A 27,361-nucleotide genomic window follows, 5' to 3' on the forward strand; every position below is an offset into this window, starting at 1 on the left:
TTTGGAATAATCATTCGTGGAATGTAGTCAGAAAAAAAAAAAATACAAAGACCGGTTACTTCATGTTAATAAACTTTATTTCAACATCACAACACCATCTTGGCCAGGCAGCTCCATCTGCAATGCAAAACATCAACAGCCGTCAAATGATGGTCTTAGGCTGTGCATCACACAAATATTCCGAGGATGCAATTTAATCCTGGAGTGATAGACTAGAGGTCAGGGAGCACGGTGAAGAGCTTACGGAGAAATGGAATATGGACTCGAGCACGTACCACTGCGATTGGTTCATCGGCTTGACCAGGCGTATGGTGGCGTCTGTGCGTTTGATGGCCTGTTCGCGGTGCTCGGGCTTCAGCGCTGCCCGCACGGCCCGTGCACACAGATGAGAGTATCGGATATAGCTGCAGGACACAAAAGGAAGGTAGGCAAGTGAGAGCTTTTGTGATTTGATATGAAAACGCACACAAACACATTGCAGATGGAAACTGTCCGAGTCTCGGTGACGATCCTCAAAAGAGCCCTCTGAACAAAACATGGAGAACTAGAATGGCACTCAGTAGAGAGCAAACCTCCGCCAGGCTGAACAGTTTATGTTTTGTATCCCACTGATAGACCGAATCTGGATTCAGACCTGAACCAAAATCTAATCGGTTTGTTCTTGTCACCTAACCAGCTCATCCACCAAGTGTATTCATAACTCGTCCACAACTTTTTAAAATGTTATATAATCGCTCTTTGCCCGATCTCTCAATGGTGAAGAATCGCTTCAAAAATGAAATAATTATCGTATCCGAATCCATATTCAGATCTTCACCAACATCAAATCTGTTTGTCCTTGTCAGACACCCAACCGGTCCACCAAGTTTCGGCCAAATCCGTCCACGACCTTTTGAGATATCCTGCTATGTGTCGTTTTTAGCCCCATCTCCCAATGGTGAAGAATCACTAAAAAAAAAAAAAAAAAAAAAAAAAATCAAGTAGCCGGATCCGAATCCGGGTCTTCCTTCACCAAAATCCAATTATTTCTTCCTTGTCACATATGCTACCTCTCTGCCAAATTTCGTCCGAATAAGTCCACAACTTTGAGATATCTTATTCACAAACAGACGGGTGAAAACATAACCTCCATCCACCTTTGGTGGTGGACGGAAAGAGTGGAGGTGTGCGCAGCAAGCCTGGATTTTTGGGGTTTAACTCTGAAATTGATAAACGGGTTTATCCTGGACGAGTTGCTCTCATTGCAGGAGAAGTTTCTCCCTCATTGTCGGAGGTTTTTCTATTTATTTATTTTGTACACATACTCCGTGGGCTGAGTAGGGTTTACATGCACCCCCCCCACAACCTAACTTCCCGGGTATGTCCATGTACCCCCCACCCTAGGGGTTAGGAAAAACCATGTTAACAGAAAAAAACTCATTCCCAAGGTACCTCCCACGCATATTTTGATGTTACCCCCCACCTGTGTCAGTGATTTCCGAAAATTAGGGGTAGGCGAAATTCAAATGGCCATATCTTTTTACCTAGTCATCCTATGGTTGCATATGACCTCTCAAAATGTTTGTCCTGGGACACTCTTTACAATGATATGTGCTATATGCAAATGAGGTCACTAATGAGGTCACCAGAGGTCAAACTATGAGGGAATGAGTTTTTTTTTCTGTTAACATGGTTTTTCCTAACCCCTAGGGTGGGGGGTACATGGACATACCCAGGAAGTTAAGTTGGGGGGGGGGGGGGTGCATGTAAACCCTACTCATCCCACGGACTAACATGATCGAGGCTCATGGAAGGGAACACAATGGAAAAGGTTAAACACTAACAACAAAGTAGATGTGAGAGAGATCAAGGGGAGGGGCAGAAAGACATGCGGATGAACAAGCTGAATAAAAAACGGCAAGGGGGAAAGTGGGGACAAAACAGAAAAGGAACAAATCAACCAAGGTAGTGGTGAACAGTTGTTTGAAGGCCTGGAGGGAAGAATGGGACCGAACGGACTGGGGATGTTGGTTCCACAGGTTGTTTTAGATGTCAACGGTGTTAAGCATTTTAGATTTTACAAAATGCAGGAGATGTGATGCTGAGGCCTAGAAATCAAGAAAAACTTTTCCAGTGACTTTGGAAATATGTAGACAGGTTCATTTGATGATCCTCCTGGAACAAAAGGGTGAATGAGATTTGTCAGGATTGAAAGATGTTCCATCCGTCAGACCAACGTCTAATCAATTGTGGATGAGCAGGGACCAATTCTGCTGTCTGACTGACAGTGGGTTTGGGTACTGCATGACGATGTGAAATCATCTGGAGGTAGGACGAGAGTTTTCTCGAGCACAGGTGTTTTTTTTGTTTTCCACGTGGTCAGAATTCAACCTTGAAATGAACAAGGTGTTTCTGGCTCGTCTTAGAATGAATGGGGAACACCTGTTTCCCAAGAATATAATTTATCTTGTGGCCCCAGAACCAAACAAACAAGGTGTTAAGAAGAACGAAAGTTTGCGTAGAATGTGCCCGCCTACGAACCTTCAGGCGTTTCACAGACCCATGTGGTCGGGAATCTTTGCAACACAGGCTACAAGATATAAACTTTTTGGACGAGTTGATCAGAAAGTTCTCTAAATCTTTCGTTGTGCAGAGGCACACCCCTTTCTCACCGATACGTTTCCAAGTATTTTCGGCTTGTTTAAAAGCTGAGAGCCATTTCATGCTCCAATCCTTATCTGGCACATATGATACATGTCCAAGCCACCTGGATGGATTTGTTCACCAAGGGTTTCTGCACATGTGCACTGAGCAATCTCTGGCGGATTACATAATTTTGAAAGTCACGTATTCAATTGTGTTTTTGGCCTTTCGATAAGCTTTGTGAAGACTAAACCTAACAATTCATGGTGTAAGCCAAACCAGGCCCTAAATGTATTGATTTTAGCTTGATGCACCTCATTTATACGAATCCCATCAAATACTGGAAACCAAGCGTCGGTGCTTGTGCTGACTCATTCATTCAAGATGGACATCCTGGTTTCCATATAGCAAGACATCCTCACAAGCTTGCATCATTACAAACTCCGAGCAGGGGTACCCAGCATTACCCAGTGCTGTTCTATCCCCGTTGGCATTTTGAAGAAATCAAATAGCTTTTTTTTTTTTCCATGCTTTTGTGCGAGTGTAAAACACTTCTACACACACAAAGGAATGGGGTTGGAGATCCCTTAATATTACCGTTCACATAGCTACAAAACCTTAGGCACGAATAGAGCGATTTAATTTTTTTTTTTTTTAATCCCCCAAAAATGGCTCCGTCTATCCGTCTGTCACCATAATCTCTGAAACAGTTGGGCAGAAATTCACTGAACTTATGATCCCCATATGGCAAGGTGTGAGAGAAGTATCATTTTTGCCTCCCCCCCACCCCCCTCCGAGGGGCGGGGTAAAAACAAAAATACAACTACGGGCGCATTTTCAAACTAAACTGTACTGTATATGCAATCAACATTGGGAGGGGACACATGAAATACATTGGATATGACCTCTGGTTCGTTCCCCAGGTGGTGGGGACTTGGAGTCTGAGGCGTCAAAACGGGGGGGGGGGGGGGGGGGGGGGAGGTAGGGGGGAATTGAACTCAAAATTTGATATTTGGTCCATCCTGGTGGACTTTGTCATGTTTAAACTTTGCTTAAAAAAATAGACCAGCCGCTTTAACCGTACAAGACAATTAATAAAGGTCATACGGACCATCATTCCTGTACGTGACCGACTGCGTGTCATGCTAACCATACAACTCGCCCCCAGAAATCGCTTGAGGGTAGCAGTACACATTCTATTGTTAAAAGATCACGTGGGTTGCTTGACGTCCACAAATAAGGCGCCGATGGGAGAGCCAGCTTTTGATCCGCATCCGAAGGACGTACGCAGAGATGCAGCACGCTCGGTACCACGAGCCTCGCAGGAGTGATTTTACTTCAATCGGACCCTTGAGGGAAATTAGCTTGGTACCTGAATGAACGTAAATACACAATGGCGTGCGCACAGTCAGCACATGCTACCATTGGATGGCAGTCGGCTCGAATCTCTGACCTGCTCAGAAGGTTACCAGGCGTTAACCGGCTATACAGGTGTAGTTAAAGATTTCTGAAAGAGAGGGAAACCACTCTTGGCTCTTTGAGAGAATTCCAATCCCAGTTTACACTCCAAAATAAGACACAGGACATCTACTCTTTACCTGCTTGGCAGCTCAAGCTTCTCACCCAGAGGGTAAGCATTTGCTGTTCGGCCAAGCCTGGCTAAAGCGAATGTCATCACATTCCCAAATGTATTCGGACTTTAGCAAAGGGCATGTTTGTTGCGATAGCAAAGCCCAGAAATGGCAGAAGTCTCTTCACATCACCTTCAAGTGGCAATCTTGACAGTTTGGGGCATAAACATGTGACTGGATCGTTTGTCCTACACACCAAGGTCTCATCATATGCCCACTGGCTGGAACCAATGCCACACCGTGACATAGAGTACCTGCGCAGGGAACTACACACCAAGGTCTTGTCCTGTATCCACTGTCTGGAGCCAACACCACACAGTGACATCGAGTACCTGGGTGAGCGGTGAACTACACACCAAGGTCATGTCCTGTGTCCACTGTCTGGAGCAAACACCACACCGTGACATCGAGTACCTGTGTGAGCGGTGAACTACACACCGAGGTCTTGTCCTGTGTCCTGTCTAGAGCAAACACCACACCATGACATTGAGTAACTGGGTGAGCAGTTATCTACACACCAAGGTCTTGTCTTGTATCCACTGTCTGGAGCAAACACCACACCGTGACCGAGTACCTGGGTGAGCGGTGAACTACACACCGAGATCTTGTCCTGTGTCCACTGTCTGGAGCAAACACCACACCATGACATCGAGTACCTGGGTGAGCGGTGATCTACACACCAAGATCTTGTCTTGTATCCACTGTCTGGAGCAAACACCACACCGTGACATCGAGTACCTGTGCGGTCAAGCACAGAATCGGGTTCACCTGTACCCACACAAGCTATCACTCGGAATCAAAAAGACTTTTTGGACACCACGTGTCCCTTATATGAACATGGTGTGCTATTAGATAACGAGGTGAAGAGCCAAGCAACCGTCGATCCCATTGTACACTACCTGGCAGTATGAGGGGTCCGTCACGAGATTTACCATGAGATTTTACCGGTAAAGTGATGCCATTAGGAGAGGAGCCGATGGTGGAGGGAGGAGGAGGATGCAAAATCGATGACGTCGAAACAGCCTCAAGGTTAACGGTAGTCGTAGTGAGGTCATTCTGCAGCGATCAACAAATTAATTTACGGCAAAATATCCTGACAGAATATATTACCGGTACCGGCTAAATAGACCGAACCGAATAAAAAAGAACGCCGAATCCACTGCTTTTCCTCAGTTCAGTCCGGATCATGATCCACAAGCCGCCTCATGATCCACCAACGTTGGAATCACAGCCTTAAGCTTAACCACCTCGAGGAACTGTAACCTCGACGTCCTTGTGCTGTGAACTCGGGAACTGTCCGCGACACGGGAACAGGGTCCAGTCCGTCAGAACATCGATCAGAAGGATCCTCCGACCCCACGAGCATACATTGGGACCTCACAAGACTCCAACATAATATCTACACCAACCTGAGTCCTACTTGACGCCACGGAGCGACCATGTTGGTAAATAGCACAGATGACAGAACTGCTTCACGAAGAAGAAGAGAATGTCAGAGAGGAAATGACGTACAGTTTGAATTCCTGCTCGTGCTTTAATAAATTAATTAGGAACGTACTTGTGGTTATAATAAATATGCTACAACATTAATTAATATAACCTATTAATTTTAATGATGTTCGGTCAGAGTAATGATAAAAATTAATCGTATTACGATGAACGTTGCAACAATCGACTACACCGTCTGGAGCCAAAGCACACAGTACAGTAGCCACTCGTATTCTTGGCATTGCGTTGGTGGGGGTGTGATTATCCCTTTTGACAAAAAGACACATCCAAGCAACAACATAAGCATGGACACGACAAATTGTGAAACAAACACGAAAGAGCAGAGTTAGTTTCAGGAAACAGATAAACTTGCGATCCACAAGGGTCTTTCAGTTTCACCAAGAGAGAAGTTAAGCATGGAATGGTCTCCCTGTAGAGGTCATGGCAGCATGAACAGGAGATAAGTTTAAATTGGAATCAGATAGGTATACCTGGAAGCATTAGGGATAGAGGGGCAGGACAATTGTATGTTGTAGGTAGTGTGAGTGTGGATGGGTGATTGTTACCTTGATGGGTTTATTTAATTTGGTGTTGGTGTCGTGCAGCTACGGTGGGCCGAATGACCTCCTCCCGATCCTGCGTCTGATTTCCATATGTGCCAGGTGCTTCGAGCCAGGCTCACCCCGAGCCCGACAGTTGATGCCCTCATGAGTCCGGTGCCCCAGGTGGTCGCCCACCCCGAAATCTGGCCCTGGGTTTGGATATAGCACAGGTGTGGTGGCCCCAAATGGCCTCGTGTGCCAATGTTTATTTGCACATCTATATATACACAAAGAATTAAGTTAAGCACCCCTACACAACGAATTAAGGTAAGCACCCCCTAATATATATTCTTTGTGTATATGTATACATTGGCATATATTCTAAGGTATGTGAGATCAAATAATGATTGGTATGACATTAGCAATTATCCATTGATGAAATTGAGTGATCAAAGTGAAAAAAAGTGATTGGTTGAGTCAGTGATCCGATCACGTGGGTCCTACACACGTTATTGACGCAAAGATCGCTAGAGGTCTTCTCAGAACAATGACTGTACGTTAGAAAACATAAACGTCATCCACACTGTCCGTGATGGACCTATAGCTCCATACTTAAATTGAGGTGAAAATATGCCTAAAATTCCCAAAAAATTTCACCTTAAATTATTCAGAATAAAATATTGAAAACGGCATGATTGTTATGTTTTTATGTGACCATAATATCACTTCTCCAGAAAATATAGCAATATCATGGGTATATTACACTGTTTTGACGACAACAAACTTGTAATGTGCGAGGTTGTAAAAAAACGGGGGGGGTGCTTAACTTAATTCTTTGTGTATATATAAAACACAGTTTGTGTGTGTGTGTAATGTTACCGATAGACTCCTAAACGGAGAGGCTTACGTGCTTGATATTTGGCATAGACATGGCCATTGAGCCTGGGACGAACATGGCCGAACTCAAAATATTTGACGATCCATATTTTTTATTCATATTTACCTCAGCGCATTTCAGCGAAGTACCCGCTAATCTCAGCCGGTTCCAGAGCAGCGCGCTGATTCGCTCAGAGCGATCACGTGATGTTCCATTCCCGCCGCCAGACTGATTCGCTCAGAGCGATCACGTGATGTTCCATCCCGTCACACGTCAGACGTTTTTTCACCTTTTATGCGATCGTGTTTTGTATCGATTTTGTGCGATATGAATTAAATGTCTTTGAAACAGCTGTGAAACGTCTTTCCACAACCCTTCCGTAACCGATTGGAGCAGTTTATTGCCGCACAAAACGAGATCCGCGAAGCGAGTTGGTCGAGTCGTGCTGACCAAGATGGCGACACGGCGGCTTCACTTTTCACGGACTATGAGCGTTCTATATATTTTCAATTCAGTGCGCCCGTGATTTGTGGCATAGACATGACCATTGGGCCTTCACGGTGTAATTTGTGTGAGGCTTTTGTCCGAATGAGCTTGAGTCGAGAGGGCGAATGTACGGGTTGGGAATGTACGGGTCTCCCTTCCCCCGCCCGGCAACGCCGGTACTGGAGGACGTCACAGGATCGGTGTCTCCAAAATCCGCTTCGTGCTGTTGTGAATATGCAGGACTATGTCGCGATTGTTGTGCTGCTCTCCGACCATGAGAACTGCAACGTCATTGTTGACTGGCCCTCCCTTTTCCCCCTCCCCCCCTCTTCTCCCCTCCCCCGCCCGGCAATGCCAGGTACTTCTGCCGGCTCCCTCCCCCCTCCCATCCCTCTCCCTCCCCCCTCTTCTCCCCTCCCCCACCCGGCAATGCCAGGTACTTCTGCCGGGTCCCTCCCCCCTCCTACCCCTCACCCTCTGTCCTCCCCTCCCCCTCCCTTTTCCACCTCCCCTCCCCCCTCCCTCTCCCCTCCCCCACCCTTCTCCCCTCCCCCCCCGTTCCCCACCCCTCTTCTCCCCTCCCCCCCCGTTCCCCTCCCCTCCCGGCAATGCCGGGTACTCCTGCCGGGTCCCTCCCCCTCCACCCCTCTTCCCACTCCCCATCCCCCCCTCTTCTCCCCCTCCCCCCTCTTCTCCCCCTCCCCCTCTTCTCCCCTCCCCCCCGTTCCCCTCCCCTCCCCCCCGTTCCCCTCCCCTCCCCCGCCCTGCAATGCCGGGTACTTCTGCTAGTCTGGGATAAAACTCATTCTGTGAACGTACCTGGGTTTGTAGGTAAAGGCATCTCTTGAAGCTAAACGACTTACACAGTTAACTGACCTCTTCTATTCCCATATCCATTATATGAAGCCTTACCCCATTAGTGATCCCCACCACCAAAGGTGGGAGGAGGTTATGTTTTCATCCATCTCTGTTTGTGAACAGGACATCTCAAAAAGTTGGGGATGGATTCGGTCGAAATTTGATGGACACGTGGGGAGGGTGACAAGGACGAAATGATTAGATTTTGGTGAAGATCCGGATACTACAATTTTTAAATTGATTCTTCATCATTGACAGATGGGGCTAAAAACGATACACAGCACGTTATATCCCAGAAAGTTGTGGATGGATTATGACAAAACTTGGTAGATGAGTTGGTAAGTGACGAGACCAAGTCGATTAGATTATGGTTCAGGTCCGAATCCAGATCCGGTCTAACATTGGATACAAAAGGGGGGTGTTCATATAGACACAAGAACGCTCGTCGTTTGGGTCAATCTTTGTGTATGTTGTTTGGTCCCCCTGTGCTGTCTTTCCCTCGTGGTCCCCCTGTGCTGTCTTTCCCTCGCGGTCCCCCTGTGCTGTCTTTCCCTCGCGGTCCCCCTGTGCTGTCTTTCCCTCGCGGTCCCCCTGTGCTGTCTTTCCCTCGCGGTCCCCCTGTGCTGTCTTTCCCTCGCGGTCCCCCTGTGCTGTCTTTCCCTCGCGGTCCCCCTGTGCTGTCTTTCCCTCGCGGTCCCCCTGTGCTGTCTTTCCCTCGCGGCCCCCCTGTGCTGTCTTTCCCTCGCGGCCCCCCTGTGCTGTCTTTCCCTCGCGGTCCCCCTGTGCTGTCTTTCCCTCGCGGTCCCCCTGTGCTGTCTTTCCCTCGCGGTCCCCCTGTGCTGTCTTTCCCTCGCGGTCCCCCTGTGCTGTCTTTCCCTCGCGGTCCCCCTGTGCTGTCTTTCCCTCGCGGTCCCCCTGTGCTGTCTTTCCCTCGCGGTCCCCCTGTGCTGTCTTTCCCTCGCGGTCCCCCTGTGCTGTCTTTCCCTCGCGGTCCCCCTGTGCTGTCTTTCCCTCGCGGTCCCCCTGTGCTGTCTTTCCCTCGCGGTCCCCCTGTGCTGTCTTTCCCTCGCGGTCCCCCTGTGCTGTCTTTCCCTCGCGGTCCCCCTGTGCTGTCTTTCCCTCGCGGTCCCCCTGTGCTGTCTTTCCCTCGCGGTCCCCCTGTGCTGTCTTTCCCTCGCGGTCCCCCTGTGCTGTCTTTCCCTCGCGGTCCCCCTGTGCTGTCTTTCCCTCGCGGTCCCCCTGTGCTGTCTTTCCCTCGCGGTCCCCCTGTGCTGTCTTTCCCTCGCGGTCCCCCTGTGCTGTCTTTCCCTCGCGGTCCCCCTGTGCTGTCTTTCCCTCGCGGTCCCCCTGTGCTGTCTTTCCCTCGCGGTCCCCCTGTGCTGTCTTTCCCTCGCGGTCCCCCTGTACTGTCTTTTCCTCGCGCTCCCCCTGTGCTGTCTTTCCCTCGCGGTCCCCCTGTGCTGTCTTTCCCTCGTGGTCCCCCTGTGCTGTCTTTCCCTCGCGGTCCCCCTGTGCTGTCTTTCCATCGCGGTCCCCCTGTGCTGTCTTTCCCTCGCGGTCCCCCTGTGCTGTCTTTCCCTCGCGGTCCCCCTGTGCTGTCTTTCCCTCGCGGTCCCCCTGTGCTGTCTTTCCCTCGCGGTCCCCCTGTGCTGTCTTTCCTTCGTGGTCCCCCTGTGCTGTCTTTCCCTCGTGGTCCCCTTGTGCTGTCTTTCCCTCGCGGTCCCCCTGTGCTGTCTTTCCCTCGCGGTTGTCAGCTCTTTCACGAGCCTCGATTCAGTATTAAAAACAAACAAAAAAACAAACAAACTGTTCAGCCAGTTAATGCATGGAATGGTCTCCCTGGAAAGGTAGGTTTATATCCTAGAAAGGTAGGTTTAAACAGTAGATCAAGATAGGTTTAAACTAGAATTAGGAACCAAGAAGCACTTTGGGATAGAGAGCTACACAGACATTGGCAGGACTGGTTAGGTAACATGGGTATGGATGGGTGATTATACACGTCAAGATTGTGATGTCTGCGAGAGGGTCTCATCAAAATATGAATGCGCTTGTCGGTGTTCATTCATTCCTCACCCTCTCCACCCCTAAACAAAATACAGTAACTCTGATCATATCCCTGTGCATGCCCCAATGTTCTACCCCTCTCTCCCCTTGAATTAAATAAACTGATAGATTGAATGAATGTTTTGCGAAAGCGCAGGTTCCTTTGTAATCCATGGAACATTACGAGAATCGTAACAATCAAGCTAAATACTCAAATACAGTTCAGCCAGCAAATACAGTTCCTCTCCAAGAAGTTCTGTCACTCAAGCTTTTGGGTCTCACTATCTGCCATGATCTTTCCTGGGAAAACCACATTTCAAATCTGGCCTCCAAAGCCAGTCGCCGACTGGGCATCCTCCGTCGTGCGAAGTCCTTCCTTGGCACACCTGAGCTCCTCACCACATATAAGGCTTTCATCCGCAGCTCAATGGAATACTGCTCTCCGCTCTGGGCTGGTGCTCCTGCCTCACACCTAGCTCGTCTTCACGCTGTTGAAACCAAAGCATTCAGAATCATTGGAATCTCCCGCGATGAAGCTAACTCCAAGGGCCTCTCACTCACTCACCGCAGGCAGGTTGGTGGTCTTTCCATCTTCTACCGACTCCTCTCTGGCCTTGCCCCCCCAGCTCTCTCTGGGCTCTGTCCCGCAAATATTCCTACAGGTCGCACAAGATCTGCCTGCAACCCTCTTATGGTCAAACTGCCAAAATCAAGACTCTCTGCTCACCTTCACTCCTTCATTCCTCTTTTCTCCCGCCTCTGGAACAAACTCCCTCACTCTCTTCAATCCCACTCCACCCTCCAGGTCTTTAAAACAGCTGTTCACCACCATCTCTTATCTTCCCCCATCCAAAACCTTGATCTTTTCTACCCCCGCTAATTTCACCCCAATTCCACTTTTTTGAAATACCAACTTCTGTCCTGGAAGTCATTGGTGTCGTTGTGTTTTATACTTCTCCCTCCACCCCCCCCCCCCCTTCCCATGCCTCCTCCCCCCAAGCCCTCTCCCTTCCACACATCTCCCTGCTCTCAAATGTTGTGTTTGTGTGCTTCACCTTCTCTCCCCATCTTGTTTTCCGCTCCCTCTTTTTATATATTTTGTTTGTCTGGTTGATTTGTTTGTGAAGTAAATGTTAGCTCTTTCACGAGCCTCGATTCAGTATACAAAAAAAAAAAAAAAAAAAAAAAAAAAAAAAAAAAAAAAAAAAAAAAAAAAAAAAAAAAAAAAACAGCTCTATAATTTCTCCTCATTTAAATTTGCTGTTACATTTGGTCAAAATTTATCTCTGGTACGTGAAACACCCTTCAACCCAAGTCGACAGAAAACAGCCTTTTTGGAACGCCGGGCACATTTTCCATCCAACCATCATGTAACTTTGTTTAAAAAAAATCAACACTATTAGGCGATCCGATGGTGAAAGTTTGGATCTAATCAGGCCAAAACCGTCGGAGTAGTAGTGTGACAAACAAGCACCGGTCCGTGAATTATTGCAAGAATTATTATATTTAAACCAATTTCACTTGATGTAGAAACATAAAAATAAATAAAATCGACAAACAAATGGAAAAAGTAGTTCAGAATGTTGCAAATTTTCCAAAATGTTTTTCAAAATGAGTTATTCACAGTAAACACTTGTTTGAATGCTATGTGCTGCTTCCTCACTCAGCATTTAGAGGAGAGAGCACCGATCAACCCTGTGGGTTGGTGTCGCTTGGAGGTGGAGGGGATTTCTCCATAATTGCCCTGTCGGTACCCAGAGTTCCCTGGGAAGTTGCATCACCTCTACCAAGGTCAGTGCCTTTGACTGCTGTCAGGTATGGTGGTGTCGCATATACTTACCTGCATGTGTGCATGAGAATTGATTTGCAGTTCCACAACGAGCATTAGACCATCAAAAAATAAAACTAGAACGGCACTCAGTGGAGAGAATACCTCCGCCTGGTTGGCCATATCACTCAATGGTAACGAAGCACTTAAAAATTCTACTAGCTGGATCCGGATCTTCACCAAATTTAATCAATTCCTCCTTGTCACACACACAACCGGTCCAACAAGTTTCGTCCAAATCCATCCATAACTTTTCGAGATATCCTGCTATGTATCGTTTTTGGCCCGATCTCCCAATGGTGAAGAATCACTTAAGAAATTAAATAATGCTCATATCCGAATCCATTTTCAGATCTTCACCAAAATCGAATCTAGTTGTCCTCGTCAGACACTCAACCGGTCCACCAAGTTTCGTCCAAATCCGTCCACAACTTTTTGAGATATTTTGTTAAGGACAAACGGACAGGGGTGAAAACATAACCTCCATCCACCTTTGGTGGCGGAGGTAATAAGAGCTTCCACTTGTTCCCGATTTCAAACCATCAGTGATAATGTTGCCTTACGGGTTGGTAAACACCCGAGGGATAATATAAACCACAATTTCTGGGGCTAACCAGAAATCCGCACCTGCTGTTGTACTATTAACTAGACTAGATGGTTCATGGGACACGTTACCCCACGCAATGTTCAAATACATACTTCAATTGAAATAAAATAATAATTTTAAAGATCGTTAAAAAAAAAAAATTCCCGAAAAAAAAAAAAGGTTTAGCACTATTGAAGCAGTCTTATACACCACATTATAAAATATGCCCAAGTACTCCTCAACTGAAGGTTCTTGGAAGGGACAAGAAGGCATGTTGTGTTCTTGTGTTCAAATATATAATTCAATTTAAATAAAATAAAGATTTTCAAAGTTGTATAAATAAATTAATCCCAGAATATGCAGCTGTTTTACCACCAATGACGCAGTGGCTATGACATCAGAATGCGTGGGAACTCTATATGTAGGGATGGCATGAGAACAATGTCGGTCTCACCCGTTGTATAGAAAACAAGCGTTACCCCTAGGTCCCCCGTCGGTGAAGTGATGTGAGTTGACAAAGTGGAAGACGCAGAAAACATGCTATGACATGATATTTCGCTCACAAGGTTCAGACATACATGGAGGCGGCCATCTTGGATTTTGACGTGGCGACCCAATTTTCAATAGCGTTCTTCCTTATGCCGAGATACACCCACACACCAGATTAGAAGTTGGTCCTTCGCTTATTTTTCAAGATATTTCGCTCAAGGTTCAGACATATATATGGTGGCGGCCATCTTGGATTTTGACGTGGCGACCCAATTTTAAACAGCGTTCTTCTTTATGCCGAGATACACCCACACACCAGATTAGAATTTGGTACTTCGCTTATTTTTCAAGATATTCATCTCACAAGGTTCAGACATACATGGCGGCGGTCATCTTGGATTTTGACGTGGCGAACCAATTTTCAATAGCGTTCTTCCTTATGCCTAGATACACCCACACACCAGATTAGAAGTTGGTACTTCGCTTATTTTTCAAGATATTCATCTCACAAGTTTCAGACATATATATGGTGGCGGCCATCTTGGATTTTGACGTGGCGACCCAATTTTCAATAGCGTTCTTCCTTATGCCGAGATACACCCACACACCAAATTAGAATTTGGTACTTCGCTTATTTTTCAAGATATTCATCTCACAAGGTTCAGACATACATGGCGGCGGCCATCTTGGATTTTGACGTGGCGACCCAATTTTCAATAGCGTTCTTCCTTATGCCGAGATACACCCACACACCAGATTAGAAGTTGGTACTTCGCTTATTTTTCAAGATATTCATCTCACAAGGTTCAGACATGCATGGCATCAGACATACATGGCGGCGGCCATCTTGGATTTTGACGTGGGTTGCACCCACACACCAAATTCGAATGCGGTCCTTCGCTTATGCACGCATGCATGCACGCACACACGGACGGACGGAGGGGAAACCATAGTCCCCCTTTCGCTCCGCTGTGCGACGGGGGACAACCCCTTCTCCAAAAGGTCGCTTCGGCTACACACGAGAGCCTACCTGGTAAGTTCAGCTGATTGTCTAGGCACAGATCACTTTTCAGGACTCCAGACCATGGCAAAAGCAAACTAGAGCTCTAATGGGGGTAGAGGGGAAGAGAGACTGTTGTCTCGAAGCAGACTAGTTCACCCATCCCAGCCCTTTTTGTTCTGTGAAGAGACGTTTCTATAATTGTCTTGTTTCAATACAAGGGGCTGGTTGTTCTGCTTTTGTTTTATTTAGTGTAGCCCCCATCTCAAATGGCCATGTAGGCATTGTGGCGGGCAATATCCCCCCCCCCCAAAAAAACAAAAAAAACATTCATATATCGACAAACACATATATCGACAATATGCCTCCGCCTAATCCCTGCCCGTGACAATGGGTAGATGCACTCTTTCACTGTCCTAAAAAACAACTTTGGTTTAAATCCCTTCAGCTGTTTTGAAGTATCACGTTTTTACCACAGGACAGGTTTCACATCGATCGGTGAAGCATTTGTGGTGATCGGTGAAGCATTTTCGAAGAAAGGATAAAAAAAAGGAAAAAAAAAAGAAGGCGTTCAAGCTAATATGGCTCCAAAACCATGTGACAGATGACATCAAAAATTTACACTCTGCATAGTGCATATGTATGGCTATGGGATTACGTTTGTGAAGTTGTGTCAATCAGATAAGGTTCGTATTTCTATCCAAGATGGCCGCCAAACCACATGACTTATGACGTCATCATTTTCAAAGTATATGCAACAATGGCATTACATGACATTTGTAAAATTTTGCATCGATAGGGTAAGCGGTTTCAGAGATATAATTATTTAATATTTTCCTTCAATCCAATATGGCTGCCAAAGCATGTGACCTATGATGTCATAAATTTAATATTTCAATACAAATGGATCAGAGATCATATGCATGAAATTTCAGATTTTTAGGATAAGGCATTCAATTAAAACATTTATGGCTGGTATACTACCTCACCGATGACGTCATCATTATCATGCATTTGGTCCCCATTGGGAATACTTGACAATGTGCCAAGTTTCAAATTTTTCCATTCAGCGGTTTCCGAGAAATATTTTTTAATTATTTGCGTTTAATCCAAGATGACTGCCATACCACGTGACCTATGACATCACAATAATCATAAAAACATTCTGCATGGGCGTCGCTCTTACCCTGAAAGTTTCGTCTCAATCAGACATATCGTTGCTGAGAAAAACGAGGTTTAGCCCGTACGGACGGACAACCTGAAAACATAATGCCTCCGGCCACCTTCGGGGGCAGAGGCATATAAAAACCCGAGATTTGTCAAAACCGACATCATCTTCTCGTTCATCATCATCATCTATCTATAATTCCAGTAATCTCTGTCTGTACGTTTGTACGTTTGTACGTTTGTCTGTGACCGCTGTTTCTCGACAACCACGGGTCCGATATACTTTTAACTTGCCAGGTATATTGCTGGGGACCCGAGGATGTGCCTTTTCAAGGTTTCATATTAATCGGACAATTACTTACCGAGCTATGTCCAAAAAACGATTCAACCAATCAGAGAGCAGCGAACGATCGCGTGTGCCGAACGTGGCGGGCACACTCTGCCTCGGATGGCACATTTGACAGCGTATTCATTTATTTCACGTTTGCAAACTATGTTGGCGCTATGTTGGCGTTAAACGATGTTTTAAAACTAATAAAAACGAATTTGCGATTCATTCGCTTTCCTGCGCGTTTGTGTACGCGATGGCGATTTCTTTACCAAACTCCGGAAGCCGTTCGCTTTGGACCGAACCATTTCATGTAAATAGAGGGGGGGGATTGTCACCACTCGCAAGCCGTTCGCTTTGGACCGAACCATTTCATGTAAATAGAGGGGGGGGATTGTCACCACTCGCAAGCCGTTCGCTTTGGACCAAACCATTTCATGTAAATAGAGGGGGGGGATATAATTTTAGATATAGATATAGTACGGGCATGCCCTAGTCTATCTATAATTCCAGTAATCTCTGTATGTGTGTTTGTTTGTTTGTTTGTTTGTTTGTCTGTGACCGCTGTTTCTCGACAACCACGGGTCCGATATACTTGAAACTTGCCAGGTATATTGCTGGGGACCCGAGGATGTGCCTTTTCAAGGTTTCATATTAATCGGAGAAGTAGTTACCGAGCTATGGCGATTTCTTTACCAAACACTGCAAGCCGTTCGCTTTGGACCAAACCATTGCATGTAAATAGAGGGGGGGGGGGGGGGGGGTTCTGTGGTCGTTGCGAATGGACCAAACCATTCATGTAAATAGAGGGGGGGGGGGGGGGGGTTCTGTGGTCGTTACTGCCACGTGGTTTCAAAGTTTTTTTTTGTTGTTGTTGTTTGCACGCATGTTTTTTTGCACCCACGTACGGGCACGCCCTAGGATGTTTACACACACACACACACACCCCTACACAAATTTTTTTTTTTTTTTTTTTTGGCAAGGAACGGGCACCCACGTACGGGCACGTCCTAGCTTATATATAGTACGGGCATGCCCTAGTAATAATAATGATACTAATAATAATCATCATCATTTTCAGACGGCGTATTTCTGAGCTGTCCCTCTCAATGACAATGACTGGTACCATTCATTGTTACTCACCACCTTGGCCAACATGTTACATTAGTTCTTCATACCTATTGCATGTATGTTGTAACTGTTGTATTATATCTGCCAGACAGGCAGATAGAATAGAAATACCATTACACTCCTGTCTGCACATGCGTGCTCGGGACAAATTCAAAAACAAAGTCCTGAAAAACGGCAGGTTTGTTTTCCGATTCATGTTCAAAATATAACATTCAATCTAAACAAGTTGTTGTTCGATCATAAAATGAAGTTTGTAGACAGACGAACGGACAGACATGAACCAATTGCTTAACGCCGCCCTTTCACTTCGCGTGTGCGAGGTAATTACTTAAGCCCACCCAGGCCATTAAAAACGTCATGTTCAGTCCAAACGTAAGTTAACCATTTTGGTTGAACTAAGACAGTAAACCCCTTAATATGAGAACCATTCAGAAAAAAAAAATTTATTTGGAAAAATGTTATAAATGAACCAAATGTACTAAAGTCCAAGAGTTGCAGCTAAATTGAACCAAAGGCCAACCACAAAAGGCCACAAGAGGCGCGTTCCGATCAAAAGAGCGAGTCCGGGATTCCACTGCCGTAGAGCAGCTTCCACGAGCTGGGAATTTTCCACTGCTCTTTGCTTTCTGGGAGCTTTGTGTCCTGGGATACGGCAAGAATGAAAACAATTTCGATTACCGACCACAGAATATTGTTGTTTTATTGAGGTAGAAAACAGAGCGGGGTGCAAACATGGTCTAACATGCACACCTGGTGTCCCAGAGGTGGTAACCAGAGTGCAAGATGGCTGGCGAGGCGCAAAGCATCCGGAATGTTATCTCCGTCGGAGCAAAAAGTGAGCAAAACGAGAAGCGGAAGTCCAGCTGCACAGCTAAAGGGATGAGGTGTTAAAAGGTTGTGAGTCATTCAAACCAAAACATTATTCCTTCCAGGTGTGTTCTGTCATGTACAGATTTTAAAGTGCTGTGTAAAATCAACCTTTTACATCAACAAAAGGACCTCTCCCCAAGCCAGCTTACAGGTGTTGGTAGAGGGTGCGGGTGATGCCTCCCCCAGGGATACGAAGGCAAATTTGACCACCATCCTCTAAACCAGCATAGGCCGGTCGTTCCTGAAACGCAAGGCAGCCGGCCGTTTTAGGCCAACTTCCCACCTTTTTCAGCAACGCTTCACTTATTAGGTGTCGTTCTTGTGGTCTGGAAGAGGTAAAAGAAGGGGGAATTGGTTAAAACAGGTGGAAATGTCATATGCAGGTAGATTTACCTTTCAATGTATTGTAATGAGAAACATGACAAAATTAAAACTGTCTTTAGCGACACAAAAGTGAAATATTATGGATGCCTTTATTGACGCCCATCGAGAATGTTCAGGGCCGGGGTTCCCTTGCCGATCGGCAAATGTGCTTGGTTTCTGTCGAGCTTGTCGGTGTGGTTGTAGCAATGGGAGAATTGCATGGGTGAGCGAGTGAATTTTATAAGAACAAAGGTAAAAATCACAGGGGGCCAATTACACACTGGGGTTTATTAATCTTATGCCCTAGAACTAGTTAACACAAAAGTCACGCCCCTTATAGCGATATGCAAACACTCTTACTCGAGCAGTCGTCCTGCTTAATACAGAGATTCTTCTTCTTCTTTGCGGCATATGGTCCAGTCTAAACTATACATTCCTGACTTCACCAAGGCATTTCATCTCCTACCCCCACAAACATAACAATATCAAAGGGCTGACAGGATGGCCGAGGAACGCACACTCAAATTTAACCTGTCTAGCCTGGATTCTAATTCCCACCCAGGTATAAACCGTCAGCCCGGTGTTTCGCAGGCATGGTGATTCATCAATGTGTGTGCCATGGACGTTAAACGGGCGTGCCGTCTACCAGCATTAGTTGGTGGACGTTAAAGATCCCACGGTGTCTGTTGCGAGGAGGCGGCGAGCTATCACCGGCACCCTGAACAAATTACAAATTCCTGCCCTAACCAGCAGAGGGCACTGCATCAGTCACATTTTCAGCCGACGATGCCACCTCACAGCCTTGTACTGCATACAAACGAAGAAGAAGCTCTACCCATTAACTCAACTTGTAAATTTACTGATTTTAAACCTCACAAACTCAATGCATCACGACCCACCCAGACAACTCTTGGTCCAGGCGCATTTGTGCCTGAGTGCTCGAGAGAAGGACAACCTGTTGAAAACCGGTTTCTTTAACCCAAGCCAAAAGATCACGGCAAGTCTGCCTCCGCTGGCCCTGTACTCACGCAAAAAAACACAAAAAAAACACACACACACACACACACACACACACACACACACACACACACACACACACACACACACACACACACACACACACACAGTTTTTTTGTGTTTTTTTTTTTTTTGCAGCTCATGGAGGAGTGACTTGCACACTATTCCATCCACTCTTCCCAAATACAGCTCAGACTCACCTTCAGGATTGGAGAGCGGATCTGAAGTACCACCAGGTGCTTATCCCGACATGCGTACACTGCACAAACACGAATGATGGGGACAATATTGTAAAAGACAACGGAAAAATCTCAAACACGTTTCCTGTTATGCGTCCAATGAAAGTCTAATGCAGAAAGCAATTGGTCCAATTAATCGACACAGAATTCCACTTAAATCTTTGCACTCCGCTTTGAGGGGAGGCGATTTTTATTTTTTTATTATACACAAGATCTTGAAGTTTGGTCTTTCCCTCGCTGGGTGTGTCCAACTGAGGCCCACTATCAGTCCTTTTACCCTTTGTCAAATCGCTCTTCCATGAGCCTCGATCTTGTATAAATAATAACACCTACAATTACAAACAAGAATGTCAATACTGTTGTTGTCTATTTGAAACTCCAAATCTGACTTTCAATCCCGACAGATATTAAGCTGCATCAGCACATGAAAAGGACATAAATAGATCAAATGGAGAAAAAAAAATAGATCAAGTGTCAATTCCAGCCATAATCTGTCCGTATAATCTGTCCGTTATGACACGCTAGCAGAAGTACCCGGCATTGCCGGGCGGGGGAGGGGAAGGGGAGGGGAAGGGGAGGGGAACGGGGGGGGGGGGGGAGCGAGCCCCTTGGCAAAGCGAGCGATTTTTTTTTTCATAGCGTCATAGCGATTTTTTTTCATAGCGTCATAGCGTTTCATAGCGATTTTTTTTTTCATGGCGTCATATCGTTCATAGCGTCATAGCGTTCATAGCGTCATCACGTGATCGCTCTGAGCGAATCAGCGCCCACCTGCTCCGATTCCGTCGATTCCGTGCGCTGAAATGCGCTGAGGTAAATATGAATAAAAAATATGGATCGTCAAATATTTTGAGTTCGGCCATGTTCGTCCCACGCTCAATGGCCATGTCTATGTCAAATATCAAGCACGTAAGCCTCTCCGTTTAGGAGTCTATCGGTAACATTACTTACTTATACACACACACACACACACACACACACACACACACACACACACACACACACACACACACACACAGTGTTTTATATATATAGATATAAAATGTTGATAATATTGACAGCACATCATACCCTCAGTACTGAGACACAAGTGCCCAGAAGATCGGGTGCCAGGCTGAGTTCCTGGTTCCACATGCGGTTGAGAACCCACGACAGGGGCAAAGCAGCGCGCGCGAAGATTTCCGACATGGCGCATAGACAGCGCACAAATCACCAGGTCCACGGCCAGTTGTCCAGCATTTCCAACCGAAACAGCAGGCTGCGATCGCGCGATATCAAAGCACAACCACGGTTACCTGCAAGCCTGAGGTCGTGCAAACAAGCTCGAGACATGCATGGGACAAACGGTGGGACGCTCTCACCAGAATGAGGGTACTCTCTCGAAAACCCAAACCATCATCTTGCCCGCTCGACACGAACTCCAGCGGCATCGATTATTCGGCCACAAATCTCCCGCACTGTGCAACTCGTGGTGGTTTAGGCCCTTCGAGCCGAAACAAAATGCTGACACCTAATTAACAGTTCTTAATATTTAATACGACTGTTCAGAATAATCGGAGCGATGGGAGAAAGGGATGCACGAAAAGGCCACAAACCTTGAACGAGATCCGAAACGGTCACGTGGGAAACGTTATTATATCTGACTGTTTACGCAGGTACAGTACAAGTACAGTGCGGATCAAACCTGCAGGCTGCAGAAAAAAGAAACCACAGAGGCCAGCGCTATTTTGGTCACGCCTCCAAACAGCGGCCATCTTGCATCGTCCCTCTAGTTTGAATAAGCTTATTTAAATATTGAGTATAAAATGTCATTCTGATATGTATAACGTCATAACGTTAAATATATATTTATGTTTTATGGTTTTAACACTCTTTCCTTTAATTTATGTTTTGTAGATGAATATATTCTGCAGTGCAACAAGGAGCGGTGTATAATGTAAAACAGCTGATCGATCATGTTATTTTAAATATTGACAATGCATCTTTAAAATAAATCGTTTGTTCCGAAGTGATTCTCTAAGTGAGATACATTTGATAGCCCAAGTATATCAATCAGCAAAGGCGCGGCAGAAGCTTTGTGGAGAAAGTGTTTACTCGAACTTGCGGACGCCGACGGCGACGGATGATTAAAGAGCGGGATTTTCATGAGAGGATGGTTTTCCCTCCTGCGTGCTCATGTTGAGGTTTATACGTTGATTTATTGGCATTTTTCGGCGTTTTCAAGTTTACATTGAGGAAATATGTATTACGTTACTGCTTCCCTTTCCTCATGCCAGAGATTTAAGATTTGGATTTGTTCACTTACCTGGATAAGACTAAGAGATTTGAAGCGTTGCTTATTTGCCTCTTCAGCTCAAGTGCTGATTTGAACTGATTCACTTGATCGGCCCGAACAGCTTTTCTAACTCTAAGTAGTCTGTTCCAACTGTTAATGGTTCTCATTGAAAAAACATTTTGTCTTGTAGTTCCTCGTTTTGTGAACATGTCCTCTGGTTCGTGAGCCTTCATCCCTGTGGAAAGCCTGGTGTTGGCTTAACGGTTAAGATGGCTGGCTTAAGATCTCAGGGTCTTGATATCAATGCCCTCTATTACCAATCTTCGGGTACTCATTTTGCCGACCTCGGAAGGATGACAGGTTGAGTCAACCGTGTTAATTCAACGGCCCAATAGGGGCTTATGCCCCCTATTGATATAGGGTCTATATCAAATCAAAGACCCTATTTATCCGTTGAATTTACACCAGGTGGGTTGACTCAACCTGTCATCCTTCCGAGGTCAGCAAAATGAGTAGGAGCTTGAGTCCCTTTTGGTCCATTGAATTGACACCAGGTGAGTTGACTCAACCTGTCATCCTTCCGAGGTCAGCAAAATGAGTAGGAGCTTGAGTCCCTTTTGGTCCATTGAATTGACAACAGGTGGGTTGACTCAACCTGTCATCCTTCCGAGGTCAGCAAAATGAGTAGGAGCTTGAGTCCCTTTTGGTCCATTGAATTGACAACAGGTGAGTTGACTCAACCTGTCATCCTTCCGAGGTCAGCAAAATGAGTAGGAGCTTGAGTCCCTATTAGTCCATTGAAATGACAACAGGTGAGTTGACTCAACCTGTCATCCTTCCGAGGTCGGCAAAATGAGTAGGAGCTTGAGTCCCTATTGGTCCATTGAATTGACACCAGGTGAGTTGACTCAACCTGCCATCCTTCCGAGGTCAGCAAAATGAGTAGGAGCTTGAGTCCCTATTGGTCCATTGAAATGACAACAGGTGAGTTGACTCAACCTGTCATCCTTCCGAGGTCGGCAAAATGAGTAGGAGCTTGAGTCCCTATTGGTCCATTGAATTGACACTAGGTGAGTTGACTCAACCTGTCATCCTTCGAAGTTCGTCAAAATGAGTACCCGATGATTGGTAATAGAGGGCATTGCATCAGCAGCACAGCCGCGCCCCCAGAAAATGATGCAACCAGCAGCCAAAGACTGCACACGAACCCAGGATTGTTTTCAGCTAATATGATAAAAGACAATTTGATAATTTTTACAAGGGGTAACGAGACATTGTGGCCATCCTGTACATGGCCACTGAGGTACTCTTCCTTCCATCAGTTTGGTAAAGATGATCTGAAGTGGATGGCATGTCAGTACGAGTCTCTCTCAGTATCCTTGAATGGATTCCATCTGGACAAGGTGACTTATCTATGTCCAATTTGGAGAAGATGTCATGTATTTCAGTCATTGTCTTCAAATGTTATCTCAATTAAGTTGGCCTCCACCTCTTAGACACTTGGGGTATAGAAGACAAATCCTGAAAACAAATCCCCCATTGTGTAGACACTATCAAAAAAGGAATTGAGGGCATTTGCCTTCTCATGATCTCTCTTGGCCCAAGAGTGATTCTGTGTCTGTAGATCTGGAATACTAAGCTTTGACTAGGTTTGGCTCTTTACATATCTGCAGAAACTTTTAACATTGTTTACATCGGCATTCTCAATCTCTGCCTTCGCTCTTCTCACCTCTAAAGTTGCTATATTCCTTTTTTTATATATACTAAGTCGAGGCTCATGTAAGAGTTAACACATAGAATATATAATAAAGGGAGCGGGAGACGAGGGGGAGAGAGGGAGGGATGCACAACAATGATAGAGAACGGGGACATCATAACAACGATAGAGAACAGGGACATCGGAAGATCTGTGGAAGGGAGAGGGTTGGGGTGAGGTACACAGGGAAAAAGAAGATCGACACTATCAGGACTTTCAGGAAAGAAAATGGAATTTAATGAAGAATTTTTGAAGGATTTTGAAGGAGGTGGATTTGGGGTGGATTAATGGGGGTAGACAAGATCAAGGTTTTGGATGGGGGAAAGATAAGAGATGGAGGTGAACAGCTGTTTTGAAGACCTGGAGGGAGGAGTTGGTGTTGAAGGGAGTGTGGGAGTTTGTTCCAGAGACAGGAAAACAGAGGAATGAAAGAGTGAAGGTGAGCAGAGAGTCTTGATTTTGGCAGTTTCACCAGAAGAGGGTTGCTGGCAGATCTTGTGCGTCCTGCAGGAATATTTGGGGGACACACAGACAGAGTAGGGGGAGCTCGGCCGGAGAGGATTCGGAGGAAGACAGAAAGACCACCAACCGGCCTGGGGTGAGCGAGTGAAATACCCTCAGAATCAGCTTTATCGTGGGAGATACCAATGATTCTGAAAGTTTTGGTTTCAACAGTGTGAAGCCGAGCTCGTTGAGAGGCAGGAGCACCAGCCCTGAGATGAGAACAGTGTTCCATCAAGCTGTGGATGAAAGCTTTGTATGTGGTGAGGAGCTCAGAAGTGCCCAGAAAGGACCTCGCTCGACGGAGAATGCCCAGTCGGTAAGTGGCTTTGGAGGTCAGCCTGGAAATGTGGTTTTCCCAGGAAGGATCATGGCAGATAGTGAGACCCAAAAGCTTGAGTGACAGAACTTCTTTGAGAGGATTGTTGTGATGGGAGGGTTGTCCAGTCAGTCTTTTCGGAGAGACATAGTAAGAGTGTGAGATTTGTCAGGATTGAAAGACATGTTCCACACATTTGACCAGTCTGTGATTTTGTCCAGGTCTGTCGAGAGTGAAGAGGCTGCAGACTGCCGATCTGAGGGATGAGATATGGTGTGGCAGAGACTGGAGTCGTCAGCAAAGGGATAGAGAGGATTTTCCGGAGAGTTGGAGAGATCATTGATGAATACCAGAAAAAGCACAGGGCCCAGAACACTGCCTTGAGGAACTCCAGCATGAAGAGGAAGGGGAGATGAGATAATTCCATTTAGAGCCACACTTTGACTATAACCGGAGAGGAAGTCCGCAAGCCATGCATGAAGTTTTCTCTGGATACCATAAGAGAAGAGTTTGTTGAGCAGGGTGGGGCCCCAGACCGTATCGAAGGCACGTGATATGTCAAGGGAGACGGCTCTGATTTTCTGTTTCGTATGTAGCTTTCCCAGTCCAGTCTACTCCATTTCTGCTCTTCTGGTATTTGTTTAATCTTCTGTGTTTCTGCTTTACTGCCTCCATAGCTCTTCGATTCATCCACTGTGGCCTGTTTCAAGTCTGCTTCCTTCTCTTCGGAATACATTCCTCCATACCAATATTCATCGTTCTCTCAAAGAAGGTTAGGCTAGCGGCTAGGGTGTCAGCTTAGGATCCTAGGATCCTGGGTTCGAAACCCGGTCGATCGCTGAATTAACGCCAGGGGGGTTGACTCAGCCTGTCATCCTTCCGAGGTCGGCTAATTGAGTACCAGTTCACTGGTAATTCCCTGTTTGTCGTTAAAGGCGGCAAAAAGGGTTGGCGTCAGGAAGGGCATCCGGCCGTAAAACATTGCTTCAAAAAGGGGACCGAAAAACAACAACTACCACGGTTCCTGAAAAAGGCCAACCCCTGCTTGCGGGGAAAAAATGGCCTCTAAAGGTGTTTTTTTTTTTTGTTTTTTTCTCAAAGAAGGGCCAAGCTTCCTCGCCTGTAGTATCTTTAAGTTTCTTCTTCCAATGTATATTACCTAGTGATCTCGTCCTGTCATAATTACCGTGGTAGAATCTTTTTTTCATTTTTTTTTTCATACATTCATCCTCCTCTCGTTTGACCGTTAACTGAAAGCTCAGTGTTACATGATCACTTTTACATTTGGATTGTACAACTTTCACCACAGTTATTACCTCTTCTTTGTTTATCAAAACCAGGTCAAGTAATCTTGGGATATACCTGTCTTGATACCTCGATGAAGTTTGCACATGTTGGGTCAAAAATAAATCGTCAATGCAGTTTAGGAACTTCTAACTGTCATCGTTCCTCCCTTTCACCTAGTTCAGTTCCCAGTTGATATTTCTATAATTGAAATCTCCAACAACCAAACAGTGATTATAGGTCATTCCACATGCTTCCTTCAATAAGTTGCAGAGCTCTGCATTGTTCTCTGTGTTACTTGATGGAGATCTGTGTAGGCATCCTAAAAGTGGAAATGTCTGTCCCGTCTTGATCTGGACCCACACAGATTCCTCAAATTTTCCTTCCTCTACATCCACTGCAGAGCTTGCAATCTCCTCTTTGATGTAGATCATCATCTTGCAATCTCCTTGCAATCATCCACTGCTACTCCTCTCTTAGAAATTCGATCTTCACTTGGCAGATATAAATGGTAACCCTGTCATTCCAGTTCACATGCATCACTATAATCTGAAGTGTTGAGTGTTGTGCGTCGGTATAAATTCAATTTACCATATTCTCTATAGAGGCCCTTTGCGGTGGCGAAATCTCTGCTGGACAATCGGTCCCTTTCTGATGGTTAGGTTCTCCTCCCCATTCTCCTCTCTTTTTTTCCCGTTCCTTTCTCAGTCTCTTGTGCTTTTCCCATACTGTTTTTGTGCTGTCTCTTGTTATCTGTACAGACTTGTTCACACTTGAATGCACATTCAGTATTACATATAAAGATTCATATTACATGAGAAAATACTCAATAACAAATTATTCTGTGTAAAATTAGATTTTTTTTTGATGTGTAGCCTTGCAATTTGTATGGGCACTCCATTTAGATACGTTGTGTCCATCTGCTAACCACATATTAGGTCATGTACACATTGCAGATAGTGAAGTACTAAGTGAAATGAAGTACGCGGTGAAGTACTGCAAACATCGCAGGTATCAAAGTGGTCCCGGCCTTTGCGGTAAATGTTACGCCAAGCTGACCTGTTTGTGGCCTGATGTTTCCTGATGCAAGGTTTTGAATGAACAATCGAACACGGATTCCAGGGTGGCCATGTCATTTTGACATGACTGCAGGAACCATCGGACGCACGTCATCACGAGACTCCGTGCACTCTGATAAAGCACATGGTTGGGAATCCAAGTCCTCTGAACATGAGGTATCTATGAGCTCTGCGTGTCATGCTTTGCTTTGTGTTCACATTTCAGATGCCTATGTGTAGAGATATAGGGGAGTTGAAAACCTTGAAATTACATTTGAGGCTTTTAATGCTGAGGTCGAAGCGTTTTGGGTGGGGCGGGGGCTTGAGGTTTAAGTCTGGGGGAGGAACCTGAGGCTTAGGGTCTGTGGGAGGGCTTGAAGGTTTGGGGAGGGGCTTGAACTTTAGTGTCTAAAAAGGGACAGGATGACCAGGAGTGTGTTCGGTTACCAAGTACACTACATGGCCAAAAGTATGTGGACACCCGAACATCACACCCCTATGTGCTCGTTGAACATCTCGTTTGAAAATCATGGGCAAAATCATATTTAAAAAAAATCATATTAATATATGGAGTTGGTCTGCCCTTTGCTGCTATAACAGCCT

At 45.8% G+C, this 27,361-nt stretch overlaps 3 protein-coding genes across 10 annotated transcripts in view; 1 reads left to right on the forward strand and 2 right to left on the reverse strand.

The window, feature by feature from the left end:
• Window positions 1-59: 59 nt before the first annotated feature.
• ATP5F1E (ATP synthase F1 subunit epsilon) lies at window positions 60-5,779 on the reverse strand. The gene is made up of 3 exons (XM_068128111.2): window positions 5,663-5,779; window positions 276-404; window positions 60-117 (listed from the first exon to the last, which is right to left on the reverse strand). Coding segments are annotated over exons 1-3 (162 nt in total). The 5' UTR covers window positions 5,695-5,779; the 3' UTR covers window positions 60-116.
• Window positions 5,780-17,255: 11,476 nt separating this feature from the next.
• On the reverse strand, window positions 17,256-21,344 carry PSMG2 (proteasome assembly chaperone 2). 3 transcript variants are annotated; one of them, XM_068128112.2, is made up of 8 exons: window positions 21,161-21,344; window positions 20,927-21,048; window positions 20,637-20,823; window positions 19,527-19,585; window positions 19,209-19,327; window positions 18,096-18,272; window positions 17,827-17,947; window positions 17,256-17,718 (listed from the first exon to the last, which is right to left on the reverse strand). In XM_068128112.2, exons 2-8 carry the CDS (start codon window positions 20,993-20,995, stop codon window positions 17,626-17,628), a joined length of 825 nt encoding a protein of 274 aa, XP_067984213.1. In that variant the 5' UTR covers window positions 20,996-21,048; window positions 21,161-21,344; the 3' UTR covers window positions 17,256-17,625. The 3 variants fall into 3 exon arrangements, with proteins under 3 accessions (XP_067984213.1, XP_078641084.1, XP_078641085.1); XM_078784958.1 differs by having other exon boundaries at window positions 20,927-21,068; XM_078784959.1 differs by lacking the exon at window positions 20,927-21,048 and having other exon boundaries at window positions 20,637-20,868; window positions 21,161-21,246.
• A 237-nt stretch (window positions 21,345-21,581) lies between these two features.
• The window catches only part of SPIDR (scaffold protein involved in DNA repair), a 118,427-nt gene continuing 112,647 nt past the window's right edge, over window positions 21,582-27,361 (forward strand). For all 6 annotated transcript variants that reach the window (XM_068128115.2, XM_068128116.2, XM_068128117.2 and 3 more), the window contains exons 1-2: window positions 21,582-21,748; window positions 26,791-26,935. In XM_068128115.2, coding sequence (XP_067984216.2) covers window positions 26,798-26,935 — 138 coding nt within the window. In that variant the 5' untranslated portion in view covers window positions 21,582-21,748; window positions 26,791-26,797. The remainder of the gene's footprint in view (window positions 21,749-26,790; window positions 26,936-27,361) is intronic.

The sequence above is a fragment of the Myxine glutinosa genome, chromosome 9, assembly GCF_964187855.1.
Source record: "Myxine glutinosa chromosome 9, kmMyxGlut1.1, whole genome shotgun sequence".
Classification (NCBI taxonomy): Eukaryota; Metazoa; Chordata; class Myxini; order Myxiniformes; family Myxinidae; genus Myxine; species Myxine glutinosa.